At 47.2% G+C, this 17287-nt stretch overlaps 1 protein-coding gene across 6 annotated transcripts in view; it reads right to left on the bottom strand.

The window, feature by feature from the left end:
• TBC1D1 (TBC1 domain family member 1) overlaps positions 1-17287 on the bottom strand; it is a 230926-nt gene that overhangs the window by 10687 nt on the left and 202952 nt on the right. For all 6 annotated transcript variants that reach the window (XM_040238003.1, XM_040238005.1, XM_040238007.1 and 3 more), the window contains 3 exons: positions 9904-10148; positions 8806-8965; positions 1422-1591 (listed from right to left, as the gene is read on the bottom strand). In XM_040238003.1, coding sequence (XP_040093937.1) covers positions 1422-1591; positions 8806-8965; positions 9904-10148 — 575 coding nt within the window. The remainder of the gene's footprint in view (positions 1-1421; positions 1592-8805; positions 8966-9903; positions 10149-17287) is intronic.

The raw sequence follows: 17287 nt of genomic DNA, 5'->3' as shown, positions 1-17287 counted from the left end.
GACATTACAGGAAAACTCTGATTAAACGATACCTGGAGGCACCTGGTGGAGCTGAGCAGTTGCTAAAGCATTTGCCATGAGAGAGCCTCAGTCTGAAACAACACCTTTCCACTTCTTGGCCGTGTGACTGTGGGCCAGCTAATTAACCACTCTGAACCCTAGGTTTCTCATGAGTTAAAACCAGCTGTCTTCTCAGGAAGTCATGACTGAATAAGATCAGGTGTGTATATGCAGTGTTGCTCAGAACCTGGCAAAAAGTAGGGCGTCAATAAGTCAGATCAATTCACACTGAGAGGAAGGCGCCAGGGAAGTAAAAGCCTCTCTTGAGAAGAAAGTGCAGAGTTGAACAGCACTGCTCCTTCACATAAGTAAATGAAATGTGCAGAGACCCAAAGCAGCACCAGGGCAAAACCCTCTCTCTTTCAGGCCAGATGTACCTCCTATCCTGGGTTCAGCACCGAAGGAGGAGCAGCAAATGGAACCACAAACTGCTGCGTGTGTGCGTGCAGCCCACCACTCTCAGATGAGCAGGAATTCTCAGACTTTTTAAAAACATATCTTTATTTCACTATTTGTTTTAACATAACTGCTGTAAGTGTTGGGCTTATGAGAGACCCGGCCGCTGAGTCTGCAGTGGCCCAGTGCTGAGATCCCTTCCGCAGCACTCAGCCATCTGGCCTCGGGACACTCTCAAGGGTGACCTCACCTTCTGCAAGGCAGCTCAGTCCTGCATGGTCAGCAATCATTACTGGAACAGTCTTCCTGACAGAGTCAAAATCTGCTCCCACTCCTACCCCAGACCATTTAACAACTGGTCAAGCTGCAGTTCCCAAGTCACTTCACTCTCAACCTCTTAACATTTCAGAGAGGATACATGCATACATGCAATTCTACCGCACACAGAAACCAGAGGTATGGGACCACAGATGTGGAACTGAATACTATTCACAAACACACACACCATGAAACAAACTTATAGAATATACACTCTTTATCACAGCTTCATAGCAAGATATTTTAGAAGATTCCAATTAATGCCATTCAGCACAAAAATCAAAGCACTCATTTTACAAAAGCCTACAAGGAATAAAAGCTATGAATTTTGGAAGAACAAACGATGAAGGGTGAAGCCTCTTAATTGTAAGAAATTACAGTTACAATTCTTACAAACTGTAAGAAACTGTGCTCGGTGTCACACTCATAGCACATGCACACTCAGACACACACTTAGTCATGGAACAAGGCCTTGAGCTGTGCCTCCTACAAGCCACTCAGGACTCAGGACTTGGTAGGTCCTGAGTGGTAGGAAACAGAGGGAGGGAGAGGGGCAGAGAAAGAGAAAGAAAAAGAAGGAAGGAAGAAATTCAGCTTCTGCACATCCAGGATTACGGAGCTTCTGGAAAGTCCAGACTGAACCATACCTGACTGATAGTCTTCTCCATCTGCACCAAGCCCAGGTTGGGTAGTGTGCTTTTTATAAAGTCAACTATGGTTTCTAGGTTTTCATGCTGCAGAATCAAGGGCTTATGGCTTCCCAGCAGACTTAAAGCCACTTTAAATATGACCTCTGATCCCTGAAGAAAGATCATATCTGGGAAAACACAGAAAAGCCAGAAGTTAATATGGACTCAGTTGCTGATAAAATGACACACTGTCCCCTTTCACACACACTGAAAAGCAGAACAATGGGAAACACAACCCTAAATTAGAAGATCCTGATATTTCAGATAGGATTGTCAAGATAATACTAAGAAAACAATGTATACAAACACACTGCTAAAATTTTGACACAGGTTCAGATCTTTTTTTCACTCCAAAAATATACTAAATTCAAACATGCTTCAAAAGTTGAACCGTGAAAAAGAAAACTTTTAATTAGTCTGTTTTTCCAGAAATTCTCTGGATTTCAAAGGAGTTATTACTAAAACACGTGTTTTCATGGGTAAAACAAAGATTTGTATACTGTACCCTAATTTCTGATGCTGCAAGTGAAAAAAATGCCCATTTCCTCTGCTTTGAAATAAGGAGTTTAGTGATGTAAAGATCTCTAAAAACTGTAAAAAGCCTACACCATTGCAAAAGTACATTATTAAAAACAAGTGGAAACAGTGTCAGACTTTATTTTGGGGGGCTCCAAAATCACTGCAGATGGTGACTGCAGCCATGAAATTAAAAGATGCTTACTCCTTGGAAGGAAAGTTATGACCAACCTAGATCGCATATTCAAAAGCAGAGACATTACTTTGCCAACAAAGGTCTGTCTAGTCAAGGCTATGGTTTTTCCAGTAGTCATGTATGGATGTGAGAGTTGGACTGTGAAGAAAGCTGAGCGCCAAAGAATTGATGCTTTTGAACTGTGGTGTTGGAGAAGACTCTTGAGAGTCCCTTGGACTGCAAGGAGATCAGTCCTGGGTGATCTCTGGAAGGAATGAGGCTAAATCTAAAACTCCAGGACTATGGCCACCTCATGAGAAGAGTTGACTCATTGGAAAAGACTCTGATGCTGGGAGAGATGGGGGCAGGAGGAGAAGGGGACGACAGAGGATGAGATGGCTGGATGGCATCACCGACTTCACGGACATGAGTCTGAGTGAACTCCGGGAGCTGGTGATGGACAGGGAGGCCTGGGGTGCTGCAATTCATGGGGTTGCAAAGAGTCAGACACGACTGAGTAACTGAACTGAACTGAACTGAAATACTGCTTGTTTAATTTATATGCAGAGTACATCATGAGAAATGCCGGGCTAGATGAAGCACAAGCTGGAATCAAGATTGCTGGGAGAAATATCAGTAACCTCAGATATGCAGATGACATCACCCTTGTGGCAGAAAGTGAAAAACTAAAGAGCCTCTTGATGAAAGTGAAAGAAAAGGGTGAGAAAGTTGGCTTAAAACTCAACATTCAGAAAACTAAGATCATGGCATGCGGTCCCATCACTTCATGGCAAATAGATGGGGAAACAATGGAAACAGTGAGAGATTTTTATTTTGGGGGGCTCCAAGCTGGTTTTAGAAAAGGCAGAGGAACCACAGATCAAATTGCCAACATCTGCTGGATCATCGAAAAAAGCAAGAGAGTTCCAGAAAAACATCTATTTCTGCTTTATTGACTATGCCAAAGCCTTTGACTGTGTGGATCATGATAAACTGTGGAAAATTTTGAAAGAGATGGGAATACCAGACCACCTGATCTGCCTCTTGAGAAACCTGCATGCAGGTCAAGAAGCAACAATTAGAACTGGACATGGAACAACAGACTGGTTCCAAATAGGAAAAGGAGTACGTCAAGGCTGTATATTGTCACCCTGCTTATTTAACTTATATGCAGAGTACATCATGAGAAACGCTGGGCTGGAGGAAGCATAAGCTGGAATCAAGATTGCAGGGAGAAACATCAATAACCTCAGATATGCAGATGACACCACCCTTATGGCAGAAAGTGAAGAAGCACTAAAGCGCCTCTTGATGAAAGTGAAAGAGGAGAGTGAAAGAGTTGGCTTAAAGCTCAACATTCAGAAAATGAAGATCATGGCATCTGGTCCCACCACTTCATGGCAAATAGATGGGGAAACAGTGGAAACAGTGGCTGAATTTATTTTGGGGGGCTCCAAAATCACTGCAGATGGTGACTGCAGCCATGAAATTAAAGATGCTTATTCCTTGGAAGGAAAGTTATGACCAACCTAGACAGTATATTAAAAAGCAGAGACATTACTTTGCCAACAAAGGTCCATCTAGTCAAGGCTATAGTTTTTCCAGTGGTCATGTATGGATGTGAGAGTTGGACCATAAAGAAAGCTGAGCACTGAAGAACTGATGCTTTTGAACTGTGGTGTTGGAAAATACTCTTGAGAGTCCCTTGGACTGACTGCAAGGAGATCCAACCAGTCCATCCTAAAGGAGATCAGTCCTGGCTGTTCACTGGAAGGTCTGATGTTGAAGCTGAAACTCTAATACTTTGGCCATCTGATGTGAAGGGCTGACTCATTTGAAAAGACCCTGATGCTGGGAAAGATTGAGGGCAGGAGGAAAAGGGGGCGACAGAGGATGAGATGGTTGGATGGCATCACTGACTCAATGGACATGGGTTTGGGTGGACTCCAGGAGTTGGTGATGGACAGGGAGGCCTGGTGTGCTGCGGTTCATGGGGTCGCAGAGTTGGACACAACTGAGCTACTGAACTGAAAATCACTGCAGACAGTGGTTGCAGCCACAAAATTAAAAGACGCTTGCTCTTTGCAAGAAAAGCTATGACTAACCTAGACAGCATATTAAAAATCAGAGACATTACTTTACCAACAAAGATCCGTCTAGTCAAAGCTATGGTTTTTCCAGTAGTCATGTATGGATGTGAGAGCTGGACTATAAAGAAAGCTGAGCACCAAAGAACTGATGCTTTTGAACTGTGGTGTTGGAGAAGACATTTGAGAGTCCCTTGGACTGACTGCAAGGAGATCCAACCAGTCCATCCTAAAGGAAATCAGTCCTGAATATTCACTGGAAGGACTGATGCTGAAGCTGAAGCTCCAATACTTTGGCCACCTGATGTGAAGAACTGACTCCTTGGAAAAGACGCTGATGCTGGGAAAGACTGAAGACGGGAGGAGAAGGGGAGGACACAGGATCAGATGGTTGTATGGCATCACCGATGCAATGGACATGAGTCTGAGTAAGCTCCAGAAGTTGGTGATGGACAGGGAGGCCTGGCGTGCTGCAGTCCGTGGGGTTGCAAAAAGCCGGACACAACTGAGCAACTGAACTGAACTGAATGAAATAAAAAAATTTTTTCACTCTGAAGAATTCAAAGAACTTTATCAGAGTTATTTTCTAGTTCTTGCCATCTTTTCCCTTAGAATGGCTGGCTAATGCTAACAACTCCCACATCGACTATGCACAGAGGGGAGGCAAGCGGCCCCTCAGTTAGCCCACCCTCCCTCTCCCTTCCCCAGAGGTGAAGCCATTCAGAAAAGAGATTCAATGCCCTGGGGCTCAAGTATAGAACTAGTAATTCACTGTTGGGTGACTAAGTTTGGGAAAGTGACTTAACAACTGGAATAATAATGTAAGAAGAAATAGAAAAAGACAGGGACATAAATCTAATTAGAGGCAAAAATTTTTCTTTTTTTTTTAGGGTGGGGGGAGCTGCAGGCGAATGGAAGAGACAAGGCAGCTATAAATGCCATCAAGCGAAGGAGGACAGAAGCAGGGGAGAGTGTGCCCCAAAGAAAGGTGGCTGCAGAGGCTGACCTTGAAGAACCCATAGAGACTCCCCAGATAAGGAATCAGGGAGTAATACGCTCAGCAGAAGGCAAAGCAGGTGGAAATGCAGACAGGGGTGAAAGCACACAGGAGCCTGGAAGAGCAGTAAGGTGGGAGTACCTTATTCTCCCTCCAGAAAGTTCAAAAATTAAGGAACTTTTAATTAATAGTACAGAAAATGTTACCTATAAACCCATTGCCCCAATCCAGCTATTGTCATTTCCGCCCATCTCCCAATCCTTATACACTTACAGACTGGAATTTAAAAAACAACAACAACAATAATCTCCTTGGAAAAGTGAGTTGATTTTCTGCATTTGAACATCCCTGCATGAGGAAGTGAGCTGTGAAGGCTTCCAGCAGCGTGGCAGGAGCCCCGCTCACCACCTCATGGCCAGCTCTCCTTTTTTGAGCCACCAACAAAACAGGCAAAGGGGTTTAGCTGGCAGGAGAGGGAGCCTAAAATTCGGCTGACTCCACCACATTGCAAACTGCTTGCTGAGAACACTGCAAATAACTACTTTGCTTTGAAGACACTTCAGCAGCCCTGTATCATGTTAACCTGTATGGGCACTCTCTTTGAAACTCCCCACAAAACAGAAGTTCAGTTTTCCTGTGGGGGGCAATGGTCAACTTCAGGCACATGGCCAGTTAGGTGAACTTGCCCGGCATCTCTTTTGCAGCCACCTTCGTCTTCATCTAGGGCGATCCCTCTCCTGTACCTTCTCTGAGAGGCTGCAGTCCTCCCGCTGTGACCCCCCCACATCCTACCAGGATCGGGAAAGAGGGACATGAACGAGGACAACAGCCTGACTGCAGAAAAACCACGCAGATTCTGTGAAGACTCGCTTCTTCACCACGGCATCATGTTACCCGGAAGAGCTGTTTTTCTAGGACATCCAAACAACCTTGTTTTCCAGTCTCTTTTAGTCCTGAAGCCTCTCAGAGTCCTTCCCTACATTACAGGTGACTTTTGTGTTTTTGTCAAACTTTCGGTTTTCATATTCCACCTCCTCTCTCATCTAACTTGGCAGAATACCCTACAGAAAACATCTGGAGCCTAATAATAGCACAGCTGCCACCTCCAGCAGGAGCAAGAATGGTCCTATTTTTCAGACTTTCCCCCCAAAGGTAGATGTTAGAAGATGAAAAGAACAAGCATCTCTCCCAGGAGGGCCCCTCTGCACCCGAAGAGGAAAAATACAGGAGGGGGCGATTTCACATTATGTGACATCCAGAGAGAAGGACTGACACCCAGGCTCATCACAGCTTGATGTGAAGGTCGAGCACAGGCATCACTGGCAGCTGTCCCTCCAAGTAGTGTGTACTTAATTAGAGGTAAAAAGTAAACTGAAAGTGTTGGCTACTCAGTCGTGTCCAACTCTTTGCAACCCCATGGACTGTAGCCACCAGGCTCCTCTGTCCATGGGATTCTCCAGGCAAGAATACTGGAGTGGGTTGCCATGCCCTTCTCCAGGGGAGCTTCCCAACTCAGGGATTGAACCCAGGTTTCCCCCACTGCCCCATTGCAGGCAGATTCTTTACCAGCCTGAGTCACAACTATTAACCTATATATGGGCTACGTTGACTGCAAACTGAGATAGATTCCTTTACTTACATATAAAATGCTGCTGCTAAATCGCTTCACTCGTGTCCGACTCTGTGCGACCCCAAAGTTGGCAGCCCACCAGGCTCCTCTCCGTCCCTGGAATTTTCCAGGCAAAAACACTAGAGTGGGTTGCCATTTCCTTCTCCAATGCATGAAAGTGAATGAAAGTGAAGTCGCTCAGTCATGTCTGACTCTTCGAGACCCCATGGACTGCAGCCCACCAGGCTCCTCCATCCATGGGATTTTCCAGGCAAGAGTATTGGAGTGGGGTGCCATTGCCTTCTCTGATATAAAATGCTGAATAGTTAACAAAAGTTCACATGTTTTTAGGTTTATCCAGGCCTAAATGCCTATAATGAAATGGGCCTCAGACCAAAAAAGCCTACTGTGTTTGAATGGTAGGCTTTGGGATTTAAAATGAAGCTATCCACTATCATGGAGCTAAGTCACCCATGCTAAATACAGAAACGGTTTTTTAAAAACCTGTCTTTTCTAGGAACCCTACTAATAAAATGGTTCATTTTTAAGTATTAATAGAGGAAACAGTGACATCACAAGACAACGCTGCCCTGAGTCCCCATGTCCTGCCTATAATCTCAGGAGCGCTGAGCCCTTTAGCCAGCGGGACATGGGGTTGGTGGGATCCACAAATCACAGACACTGGCATTGTTACGCATAATGTATGAGAAACCCCGAGACCCGCCTCTGACTGCACAGTATGGAGAAGACGACCCTGCTTTTGTGGCTTTAGCTTTATTTAGGAAGTCATTAGCATGAGCTTCATGCTCTAGAGCCTAGGAATTGCAACTACTAAAGCCCGCACACCCTAGAGCCTGTGCTCCACAAGAAAAACCACAAGGAGAAGCCTGTGTACTGCAGCTAGAGAGTAGCCCCTACTCACCCCAACCAGAGAAAAGCCTGCACAGCAACGGAGACCCAGCACAACCAATAAATACATACATAAAGTTAAAAAAAAAAAAAAAAGCACAGGTGTTTAAGTTATCAAGTGACTCAACAGAAATGGTACTAAAAACTACTCAGTAACTGATGATGATCAGTTCTTTACTAACTGCTTTCTCCACAATAAACAAATAAAAAGAACTGTCAGAGTCACCACTTCATCCTGAGGCAGGGAAAGCGCACTGTACTGGAGCTGACTGCTCACAGAGCCTTACTCGACTGCTCCCCCTGCCACATCAAGGCAGACTGTTACCTTTTTAAGTTTAATTTCTTTAAATTGAAGCGTAATTGACAAGGCAGTTTTGAGACTTTACATGTGAACACTTACTTAACTTTGACAGAGGCAATCTTCTTGAAAAGTAAATTGAGAAAGGGGGAGATGGTTTGAAATGTGACCCACCTATGGTCACAAGGACAGAAAAATGGGAAGCTGAGGTGGGGGCGTGTGAGAACAGACCGTGAGTCAGTGATACAGAGGAGCTTTCAAGAGCTGGGCAGCAGAAGAAGCAAAGTAGAGCCAAGGGCAGAAGAGGAGAGAGCAGGAGGAGGAAGAGGAGACACAGAGGAAACCCAGAAAGAAGAGCGGCCCAGAAGTCCCCCGCTGGGAAGCCTTGAGGCTCTGTCACTGAGCAAGCCCCAGGCCAGAGAGGTGGAGGAAGACAGTTGAGGAGAAATGTCTCTGGACCACGCGCCCGGCTCCTCGGTCTAGCCTTCAGGACATTTGCTCCAGTGAGAGCCTGGCAGGAGGAAATCGGACCTTATTCCCACAAGAAGGCATCAAGGGGCGGCCCTGATCATCAGAAATCAAGCAGGTCCTGAAACTCAGAGAACTCAACCTCCTCACTAAATGAAAATGACAACATCCTGTTCCTGCAGATACAGGTCTGAAAATAAGAACCATCACCATGGAGAAACCACACCCGGTTCCCATCGAACCTGAGAACCCAGGTTCTGCAAGCAGCCTCACACACACTCACCAAAGACTCTGGCGACGAAGCCCAGGGGGAACTGTGAGGCAAACACGGTGAGGAACCAGGGCGCGGCGTAGAGGCTGGGGCCAATCTCGTGCTCCTCCAGGTGGTTGTAGAGGTCCCTGTGGTAGTCGTGGAGCAGCCTCGAGAGCTGGTACATCTGGACCTGCAGGGACACACACAGGGTCTCAGGGAGGCAGCAGCCTCCACCCCCACTCGGAGGGGAAAGAGGACCACGAGCCTGCATGTGGCTCCCTAGACCCTGCCCTCAGTTCTCTCGTGTCCAGCCAGCGCTCGCCGGGGCTGCTGCCACAAGGCTGGGCCTGACCGGCACTCAGGGCAGGGCTCCCCAGCTAAGAGACGCTCCACATCTGTCTCATGAAAATGATCTGTAAGTTCTCTTACAAATACACGTTATTAGCGAAACTCAAAGCTAGGGGAGTTGGAGATAAAAAGCCAGCCTCTCGCAGAGGGTAAAGTGGGAGGGAAGCATTCTGTAGCAGAATGCTACTGAACCTGTTCCCTTAGTAAGTTTCTGCTGAATCCCCCGCAACCCCTCAAGAGGCAGGACAAGTGTGACTTCTTCAGGTTTATAACACAGGCGAGTTAAAGTAAGATGACAAGGGTTTATCTCAAGAAAATAACTTTTCCAACTGGGCTGGACCCAGGGTGGCAGGGGCTCCGGCATGGGGGGGGCGGTCCCTGGCAGAGGAAGCAGCAAATACACTGGGAGGTGGGAATCAGACTACCTCAAGGTATATTCAAAGAGAAAAGGTAAAAGGAAGGGCCCTGGAGTCAGACAGGCCTGGGTTTACATCCCAGCTCTGCCACCTGCTACTGTGTCATGGCCTCACATTATTTACTATGTAACTTTTCCGAGCCTTAGCTATCCTGTCTATAAGCTGGGATCAACACTGCCTTCCTGAGGGTGGAGGAGGTAAATGCTAGCTGGTGTAAAGCTAGCACAGAGTAAGTTCTCAGCAGTGACAGATGCTACAATGCTAACTGATGGTGGGAAATCTCCTTAGATACACTTGGAAAGGGATCATAAACATGTTTATTTTGGCATTTAACTTTATCATAGGCACAAGGAAGGCTTTCTACCTGTAAAATAATCATGTCCGGCCGATATTGTTTCCGCAGTCCCATGTCAAACATCAGAAACTTGAGCATGTTAAACGCCTCTTCTTCACCCATATGAAGCAGCAGGATGCCTGCTACAAAGCTGAGACCTTGGCAATAGCCCACTTCTTGGTCTAGAAGCGAGTAGGCCTTCAGGATGTTGTAAAGTGACAGCTGCCCTGCTCCTAGCTGAGCAGAGTAGTACGGATGTGTTGGAAAGGTTCGCCCTGTAAAAACAAAACACGTTAGCTGTAATTTTTAAAAAGGAAAGTCTATTGAACCAGAAATCCAATGTGCTTCAAGTTAAAGCAACAGATCTTTACAAGTGGGATCATGTCGTATATCAGCTCTGTAAACAAAGTCAGCTGGTTGTGCTTGGAACAACTTTTTGTTCTTTGCAATTAAAAAATCAGCAATTAATCATGCTTTCAGGTGAAAGAAATGAGAACCACCTTCAGGCCTGCAGATATTTGGGTTTCAATCTATAAAAGAAAGAAAACTGTGCATCCTCTCAACAGGCATCTGCTCTCCAGAGACCTGTGGTTCTCGACTGCACCCCATGCCAGCACCATCACCCTGCCCCACCACGCCCTGATCTGCTCTCCCCAGATTACTTGTTTCCCTGCAAGTGCTTCACACAACTCACACATTTCTACACAGTAAGTCCCCTACATACAAATGAGTTCCACTTCGAGAGAGCGTGCATAAGTTCAATTTGTTTGTAAGTCCAACAAAGTTAGTCTAGGTCCCCAACTAACACTATCGGCTGTACAGTGCTGTACTGTAAGAGGTGTATAAATTTTCACAGAAATAATAAAAAACAAAACATTTTTAATCTGATGGTGCAGTACCTTGAAAAGTACAGTGTAAGAGCTGGCATACAAGGGCTGGCATTGAGTGAACAGGCAGGAAGAGTTACTGACTGGAGGAGGGAGAGGAGGTGGGAGATGGCAGAGCTAAAGGACCGTCAGCAACAGGAGATGCAGGGCAAGCTGCAATTTCACTCACGGCTGACACTGATGGTACAGGTTCTTGTTCCTTGGTTGAACCAGATCCACATCTGCATCTTTGAAAGTTCATAACTTGAAGCTTCATATATGGGTGACTTACTGTAGTTTTAAACCACAGGCAGTACTCTGATACACACTGGGGAGCAGCAGGCATTTTCTTTTATACAAAACAGTCGCCTCTCAAAAAGAGGTTAAAATAAAATGCTCTCAACATCCTATTTTCACAAAAAAGCTGGTACTCAGACAAAATGGAAAGGTTTCTTTTGTTCAGGAGGCCTGTGAGGTTGACGCCTGTCAAATCTCACCTCCCCCTCCCATTCTGGAATGTGACTGATGGGGAAGTGTGTTTCCAGGGAGCAGAAAAGGGCCTGAAGAAAGAGATGCTCAGTTGAGGCCACGCATGGACCCAGGTGAGAATTAATGGCCTCATCAAAGGCAGAAGTGCACCAAAGCCACGAGGAAAACGTTCACTTTGATTACTTGGTCTCCGCAAAGGGAGGAAGATACATTCCAGTGTTCTTTCCCAGCCCTGTGAGAAAGCAATTCATCAGCCCAGATTGGTTTCCTGCTGCTGCTAAGTCGCTTCAGTTGTGTTCGACCTTGTGTGACCCCATAGAGGGCAGCCTACCAGGCTCCCGCGTCCCTGGGATTCTCCAGGCAAGAACACCGGAGTGGGTTGCCATTTCCTTCTCCAATGCATGAAAGTGAAAAGTGAAAGGGAAGTCGCTCAGTCGTGTCCGACTCAGATTGGTTTACCTGAACTTAATTTAAGTGAAAGTGTTAGTCGCTCAGTTGTGTCTGACTCTGCAACCCCATGGACTGTAGCCCATCATGCTCCATGGGATTTCCCAGGCAATAATATGATTTATGAGAACAGCAATAGCCTTTTCTGATTTCCTGTCCTGTGTTCATCTCTTTCCTGCTGCTCTACCTCTCCTTGCAGCAAACCTTCCCCAAACACGGCCTGCACACATTACCCCACTGCTGAAAAGCCATCAGCAGGCCCCCGAGGGGCTCCATGCCCTCCCATCCTCACCTACCCTCCTGGCCTCACGCTCTGCTGCAGGGTTAACCTGGGAACAGCTCTTCCCACCCAGGTTCCACGGAGTGGGAGCACAGTGCATCTCTGCCCTGCCCTGCCCACACCCATCCCCAACTCTCTTTGGGTCTCCAACAGGAAAGGGTGGCAGAACACACAGGAGTTGTGTGATGTGGAGGAACAGCAGGAAAGGTTTAATTATTTTTAAATTTGATGTCAGTGTTATCATTTTTGCTCATCAGTCGCCTTCTCATATTAGAGAAGGGCCCCCCACACCTCCTGATCTTTAGTTATTAGTCCAACCAGCCAAATCTTTCCTGTCATAGAGTCTTAGGGACCGGCCCCAACGTTCTTGATGAAGGAAAGCTGTCTGCACCAGCCTGAACAGGGCTCCTGTACGTTCCATGGGATTCTCAAGTGTCATTCCCTGAGAGAGCAAGACAGGCCCCAAGCCCCTCCCAGGCTCAGGGAGAGTCAGGCCTCCAGTTTCTGACTGAGAGAGGAGTGGCTGTCCACATGACATGAATGCAGCCCGTGCTTTACACCCACTTGTATTTGGGAAGACAATGCCTTCCTGTATTTACCTAACACGGTAAATATTGATAGAAATGATCCATGTCAAAAAGGCCCTTTGGGCTTCTCAGTTGTGTTTAAGAGTGAAGGAATCCTGAGATCCAGAGCTTGGGAACAACTGCTCTAGATGAATACCATGGCTCACACACTCCTGGCCACATTCTAGGCAAAGGGAGGGGGCAGGCCTCACGGGTGGAAAAATGGAGCAGGTTACACGTTTGTGGATAATCACAGCTACGTAATCCAGCACTGAGGTCTGCAGCCTTCAGCCCTAACTGAGAAGGTCCTCTGCTAACACTGGGAGGGAAAAAAACTCATCTTCTGAAGACCGTACATGTGTAGCTGACCTGCAGCAGGCGGGTCCTGGGCAGTGCACACACAGAACATGTTCAGTCCTCCACATCCCGCTTGCTCATACAGAGGGCACCCACAAGGCTGCTCAGGCTGCACTGGGGTGCAAGACAAGTTTCTTTCCTTTGATTTTTTTTTTCACAAAGAGCCTGGATATTTCTGCCTCTCTAGGGAGGGGTACTGACAAACTAGCAATCTTACTGTGGAGCTCGGTTTCCTCATGTGCAGAAAGAAGAGTAACCTTATAACCACATGAGCACCAAGGCTCCCTCCTGGCTGAGAAAGGTGATGCTGAGATCTTCTCACAGTGCGTGAGTTATGACTGGAAGGAAAATGCCCTTTGAATGATGCCTCACAATTTTAATTAAAAAACAAACAAAAAAAAACACTCACTCATCAGTTGTTCAGTGTCTGCTTCCCCACTAGAACACGGGCTCTAAGAGTGAGGGGATGCACCATATAAGCTTGAGACGCATTTGTGGCTCACCACCAAACGGCACGGGTGGGCAGAGGATTAAGAAAGCAGAGCTCTCCTGTACGCAGGCTACTTTTAGAAACAGTTGTCTGAGTCCAGTGACTGAACTGGAACTGGCTCCCACAGGCCTGTGCGTATTTCTGCCCAACTCCATGATCAATGATAGCAAACTGGCAGCTCAGATTAGCCAAAGTGAATGTTTACACCAAGGAAATCTATAAATGTTGACATCAGGGCTTCTTTTGAGGGGTCTGGGGGAGCTGGTTGTTGCCAGCACACCCCTGACTGGCTGGGAGGGTATAGGGAGATGTCAGACCACTGAGCGAGCAAGTGAAGTCACCCCATTTTACTCCTTTACCATCCACATTTAGTTACATCATTTTGAACTTAAACAGGATATTTAGAATGATCAAATAAATATGAAATCATGATATGCTCTGGCTATCAGAGGCTATGGCAGACCATTTGGAATAATGCATGTAGCTTTGTGTGTATGGGTATCGCTCTTGTTACAAGAATTTATTAAAACTTGAGTTGTGATCGTTCAACTGACCTCCCTAAGGCAAAGTCCCCAAGGGGACAGGAAGGTGTGTTATGTAAAAAGATTGCCGCAGGACAAATCCTAGGTACCTTCCTGTCCTTTGCCATTAATGTTTTTTAGTTTTTCTCATGGGACTTAAACCCAAAGATGAAACAGAAAGTTGTGCTCACCACCAGCATCCCTCTGCTGGTCATGAACAGCCCCGTGTACTCCTCAAAGCACACTGCATGCGGCTCCTGGCAGCAAGGCCAGGCAGGGGAGGAGAGAAGCCCTTCCCTGTCCTTCTATGGTAGGGCATCTTCAGTACTCTCAGCTGATCCTTCATCTCAGAGGTTTGTCTCCTCACCTTGAAGGGTTCTAAAAACAAGGAGAAAATTCTCTCGTGTAACACCTGGATTATAGCTCCTTTTCTTCTAGATACCAGGCAGGTTTTATATCTTAAATGTTTTAAGTGGAAGCACAAATCAATGACAGCTGCCATGCTGGCTTCTTGACTCGAATAGGTCTTTGAATATGTGCTTTGCCTCTCACTGAAGCTTGGAATTATGTGCTTTGCCTCTCACTGAAGCACAGACATGCCCAAACCTGCTTAGGGAGCACTGTTAAGACAGTCTCTGCAAGTCCATCAAAAAATGCTATCTGTGGTCAGGGAAAGACTCATCAGACCTCTGCAGGGTATGTAAAGCAAGCCACCACTTTACTGACATCCTGTAAAACAAAGATTAAAACGACAAGTGACCAATGTGGGGGTGATCAGGAGCAGTTTCTAATTGGGAAACTGCTCTAATCGGGAGCACTGCCCTCTGATTCAGTGGTATCCCTCCATTTCTGGACCTGGTCCAGTGTTGCTCTGGCCAAGCCTCCGACTGTGGGGAAGGCTGGACAGCCTCCCGGGGGAAGCACTGATGGCGGCATGCCTGGGACAGGAGCAGCTGACAGGGCAGAAGATGACGTGGAGCCTGAGGGAGGGTCTCCAGCTTGCTACTCCGCATCCCCCACGGCCACATGTGGCCACAACTAGACGGGAGGGAGGCACAGCCAGAGGGCAGGATGCTGGCAGCAGAGGTTGTCCATCCAGGATGGAGAGCCAGGGAAGAGGAAGGTTGCGATTACCTAAGGGCAGCACAAATACATCAGCGAGAGCCAGGCCTAGAGGGTGGGGCAGCCCCTGAACTAAGGCCCAGGGTGGCTTGCTCAGTGTTGCATGCTGCTGTCTTCTCCTGGCTGGGTGGGGCCGACTCTCACGACATTCCCCCACCTAACCAGAGGAGGGGATGGCTGTGCTGGTCCACAGCGGGCAGAGCCAAGACAGAGAGGAGCCATACGGTGTCCGGGAGGGGACACGATTCAGAGACTAAGAACACCAAGGTTCTAGCACTTTCTGCCAGTCAGTAGCAGCCCGTAACTTGGGCAAAGCACATCACCTCCAAAGTGGAAATTGTGTACACCTTCATACAGGGTCGTATAAAGCTGAAATTCAACAAAGCTAGTGAATATGGCTCACAAACTGCAAAACACTGCCCAACCATTCAGTTGTTGTTCAGTTGCTCAGTCGTGTCCATCTCTGTGACCCTGTTGGGGCCACCGGGAGGAGGGCAATAGGGATTAAACCCCCTCCTCACAGACGGCAAAGATTGGAAGTAAAGGTCAGGTTGTCTCAGTTAGATTAACGATAGCGCCTAAACCTGCATGTTGTAACTGTTAATTCTCCCGTGCCTGCATGTTGTAAAACATTACTAACGTAACCAGTCATGCAGAGCAGGGGTGTATAAAACTGAGTCCTCCGAAATCATCGGACAGGTCCTTGTTGGGAACTGATTCCCCTTGGACTCGCTGGCGTAATAAACTGTACTCCACTGTCCTGAGTGTCTTCTGGGGAGTTTTGCGGCTCTGGATTCTACAACATTTCTGGTGTGTTGGCTGGGAAGCCCTTGGAGAGACAGGCCCATGGAGCCTCCGCCAGTGACTCGCTGGGACGAGAGCCTTGGGAAGGGGAAGGTGTCTCCTCCCTCGGATCTGCTCTTGCTTTAGTGACTTGTCTTTCTAGGCAGACTTCACGAGACTGTGGACAACAGAAGGGAAGCACACAGGTAGGTCCCTCTGTAATAGTGGAAGAAGAGACCTGATCAACCCCTTGGGGCTGGATGAGTCTGAGGTGGCTGTGTCCTCCTAGGCTCAGTGGGGAATTTACTGAAATAAGTAAAACTCTGTTAACTGAATCTGTGCTGATTGTTTGTCAACACAAATTTTTATCTTCTGGTTTCCAAAGGACTGTCCCCTTTGCCGCAACACCCTCCTGTTCTCCTTAGGGATTCAGGGACCTCCCGAACATTGTTTAGGACCGGACTGGGAATTGTGGCTCTGGATGTACATTTGTCTGCACCAACCCATGGTAAGATAGATCTGGATTTTGCCAGGATGAGACTTGTGCAAGGAGGAGTACGTAGAAGCCTTAATTGATTGGATTTCGCTGGCTGCTGACAGAGAAACATGAGAGGTAATATCATTGAAAGACTTAGTAGCTAAGGCCCTTTTCACCCTGGTCATAGCCGAGGTAAAGTGGCAGTTGTCATGCTCCTTTGAGTGGAGACATGATGGTGGCTGGGGTACCAGACCCTGGCAAAGGAGCAATGAAATACAAGTTGGACTTGCTGTAAGTGATAGAAGGAAAGTGAAAAGTAGGATGGGTAGTGGAGAATCCAAGCCAACCGTTCCTAAATGCATGATTAAAAACTTCAAAAAGGGCTTTGGAGGAGACCGTGGTATAAAGTTAACCCCAGACAAGCTTGGAACCTTCTGTGAGATAGACTGGCCATCCTTTGGGGTGAGATGGCTCTCAAGAGGGAACCCTAGTATTGGACAAAGTTCAGGCTGTGTACTCTGTGGGCTGGATAGCCAAACCACCCAGACCAGTTCCTGTACTCATGGCTACTAACTGCACAAAAACCATCCCCTTGGGCCTAGGTATGTTATCTTGGAAAAGGAGAAAGCAAGATTTTTCTGGCACAGGCAGAACCCAAGCAAGAAAAGTTAAAGGAAATATATTATGATTCAGAGGAGGAGGAACTCCCACCTTCCCCTCATACTGGGGAACATGAGGTGGACCCCCAGAACAAGAGGAAGGGACGAGAGAAGGGGCAGGCTTTCCTCCTCCGCCTCCCCCAGTGGAGGAGGTTTCTCTCTCTCCTACTGTGCCAACATTATATCCACCCCTCCACAGTTTAGAAGAGGGAAAAAGGGAGAGCCAAGTGTTTGGAGGTGGCTGAGGTCTACGAAGGAACCCTAAGAGAGAGAGGTGTTGCAAATGCCTCTTAGGGAGGTCCAAGTGGCACCGCAGGTGGGGCCAGATGGACACATCCATCCTGGCCCCACTGCTC

This window comes from Oryx dammah, unplaced genomic scaffold, assembly GCF_014754425.2.
Source record: "Oryx dammah isolate SB20612 unplaced genomic scaffold, SCBI_Odam_1.1 HiC_scaffold_3, whole genome shotgun sequence".
Taxonomy (NCBI): domain Eukaryota; kingdom Metazoa; phylum Chordata; class Mammalia; order Artiodactyla; family Bovidae; genus Oryx; species Oryx dammah.
Note: the sequence above shows the minus strand (reverse complement) of the source record. Positions and strands in the feature narration are given on the sequence as shown.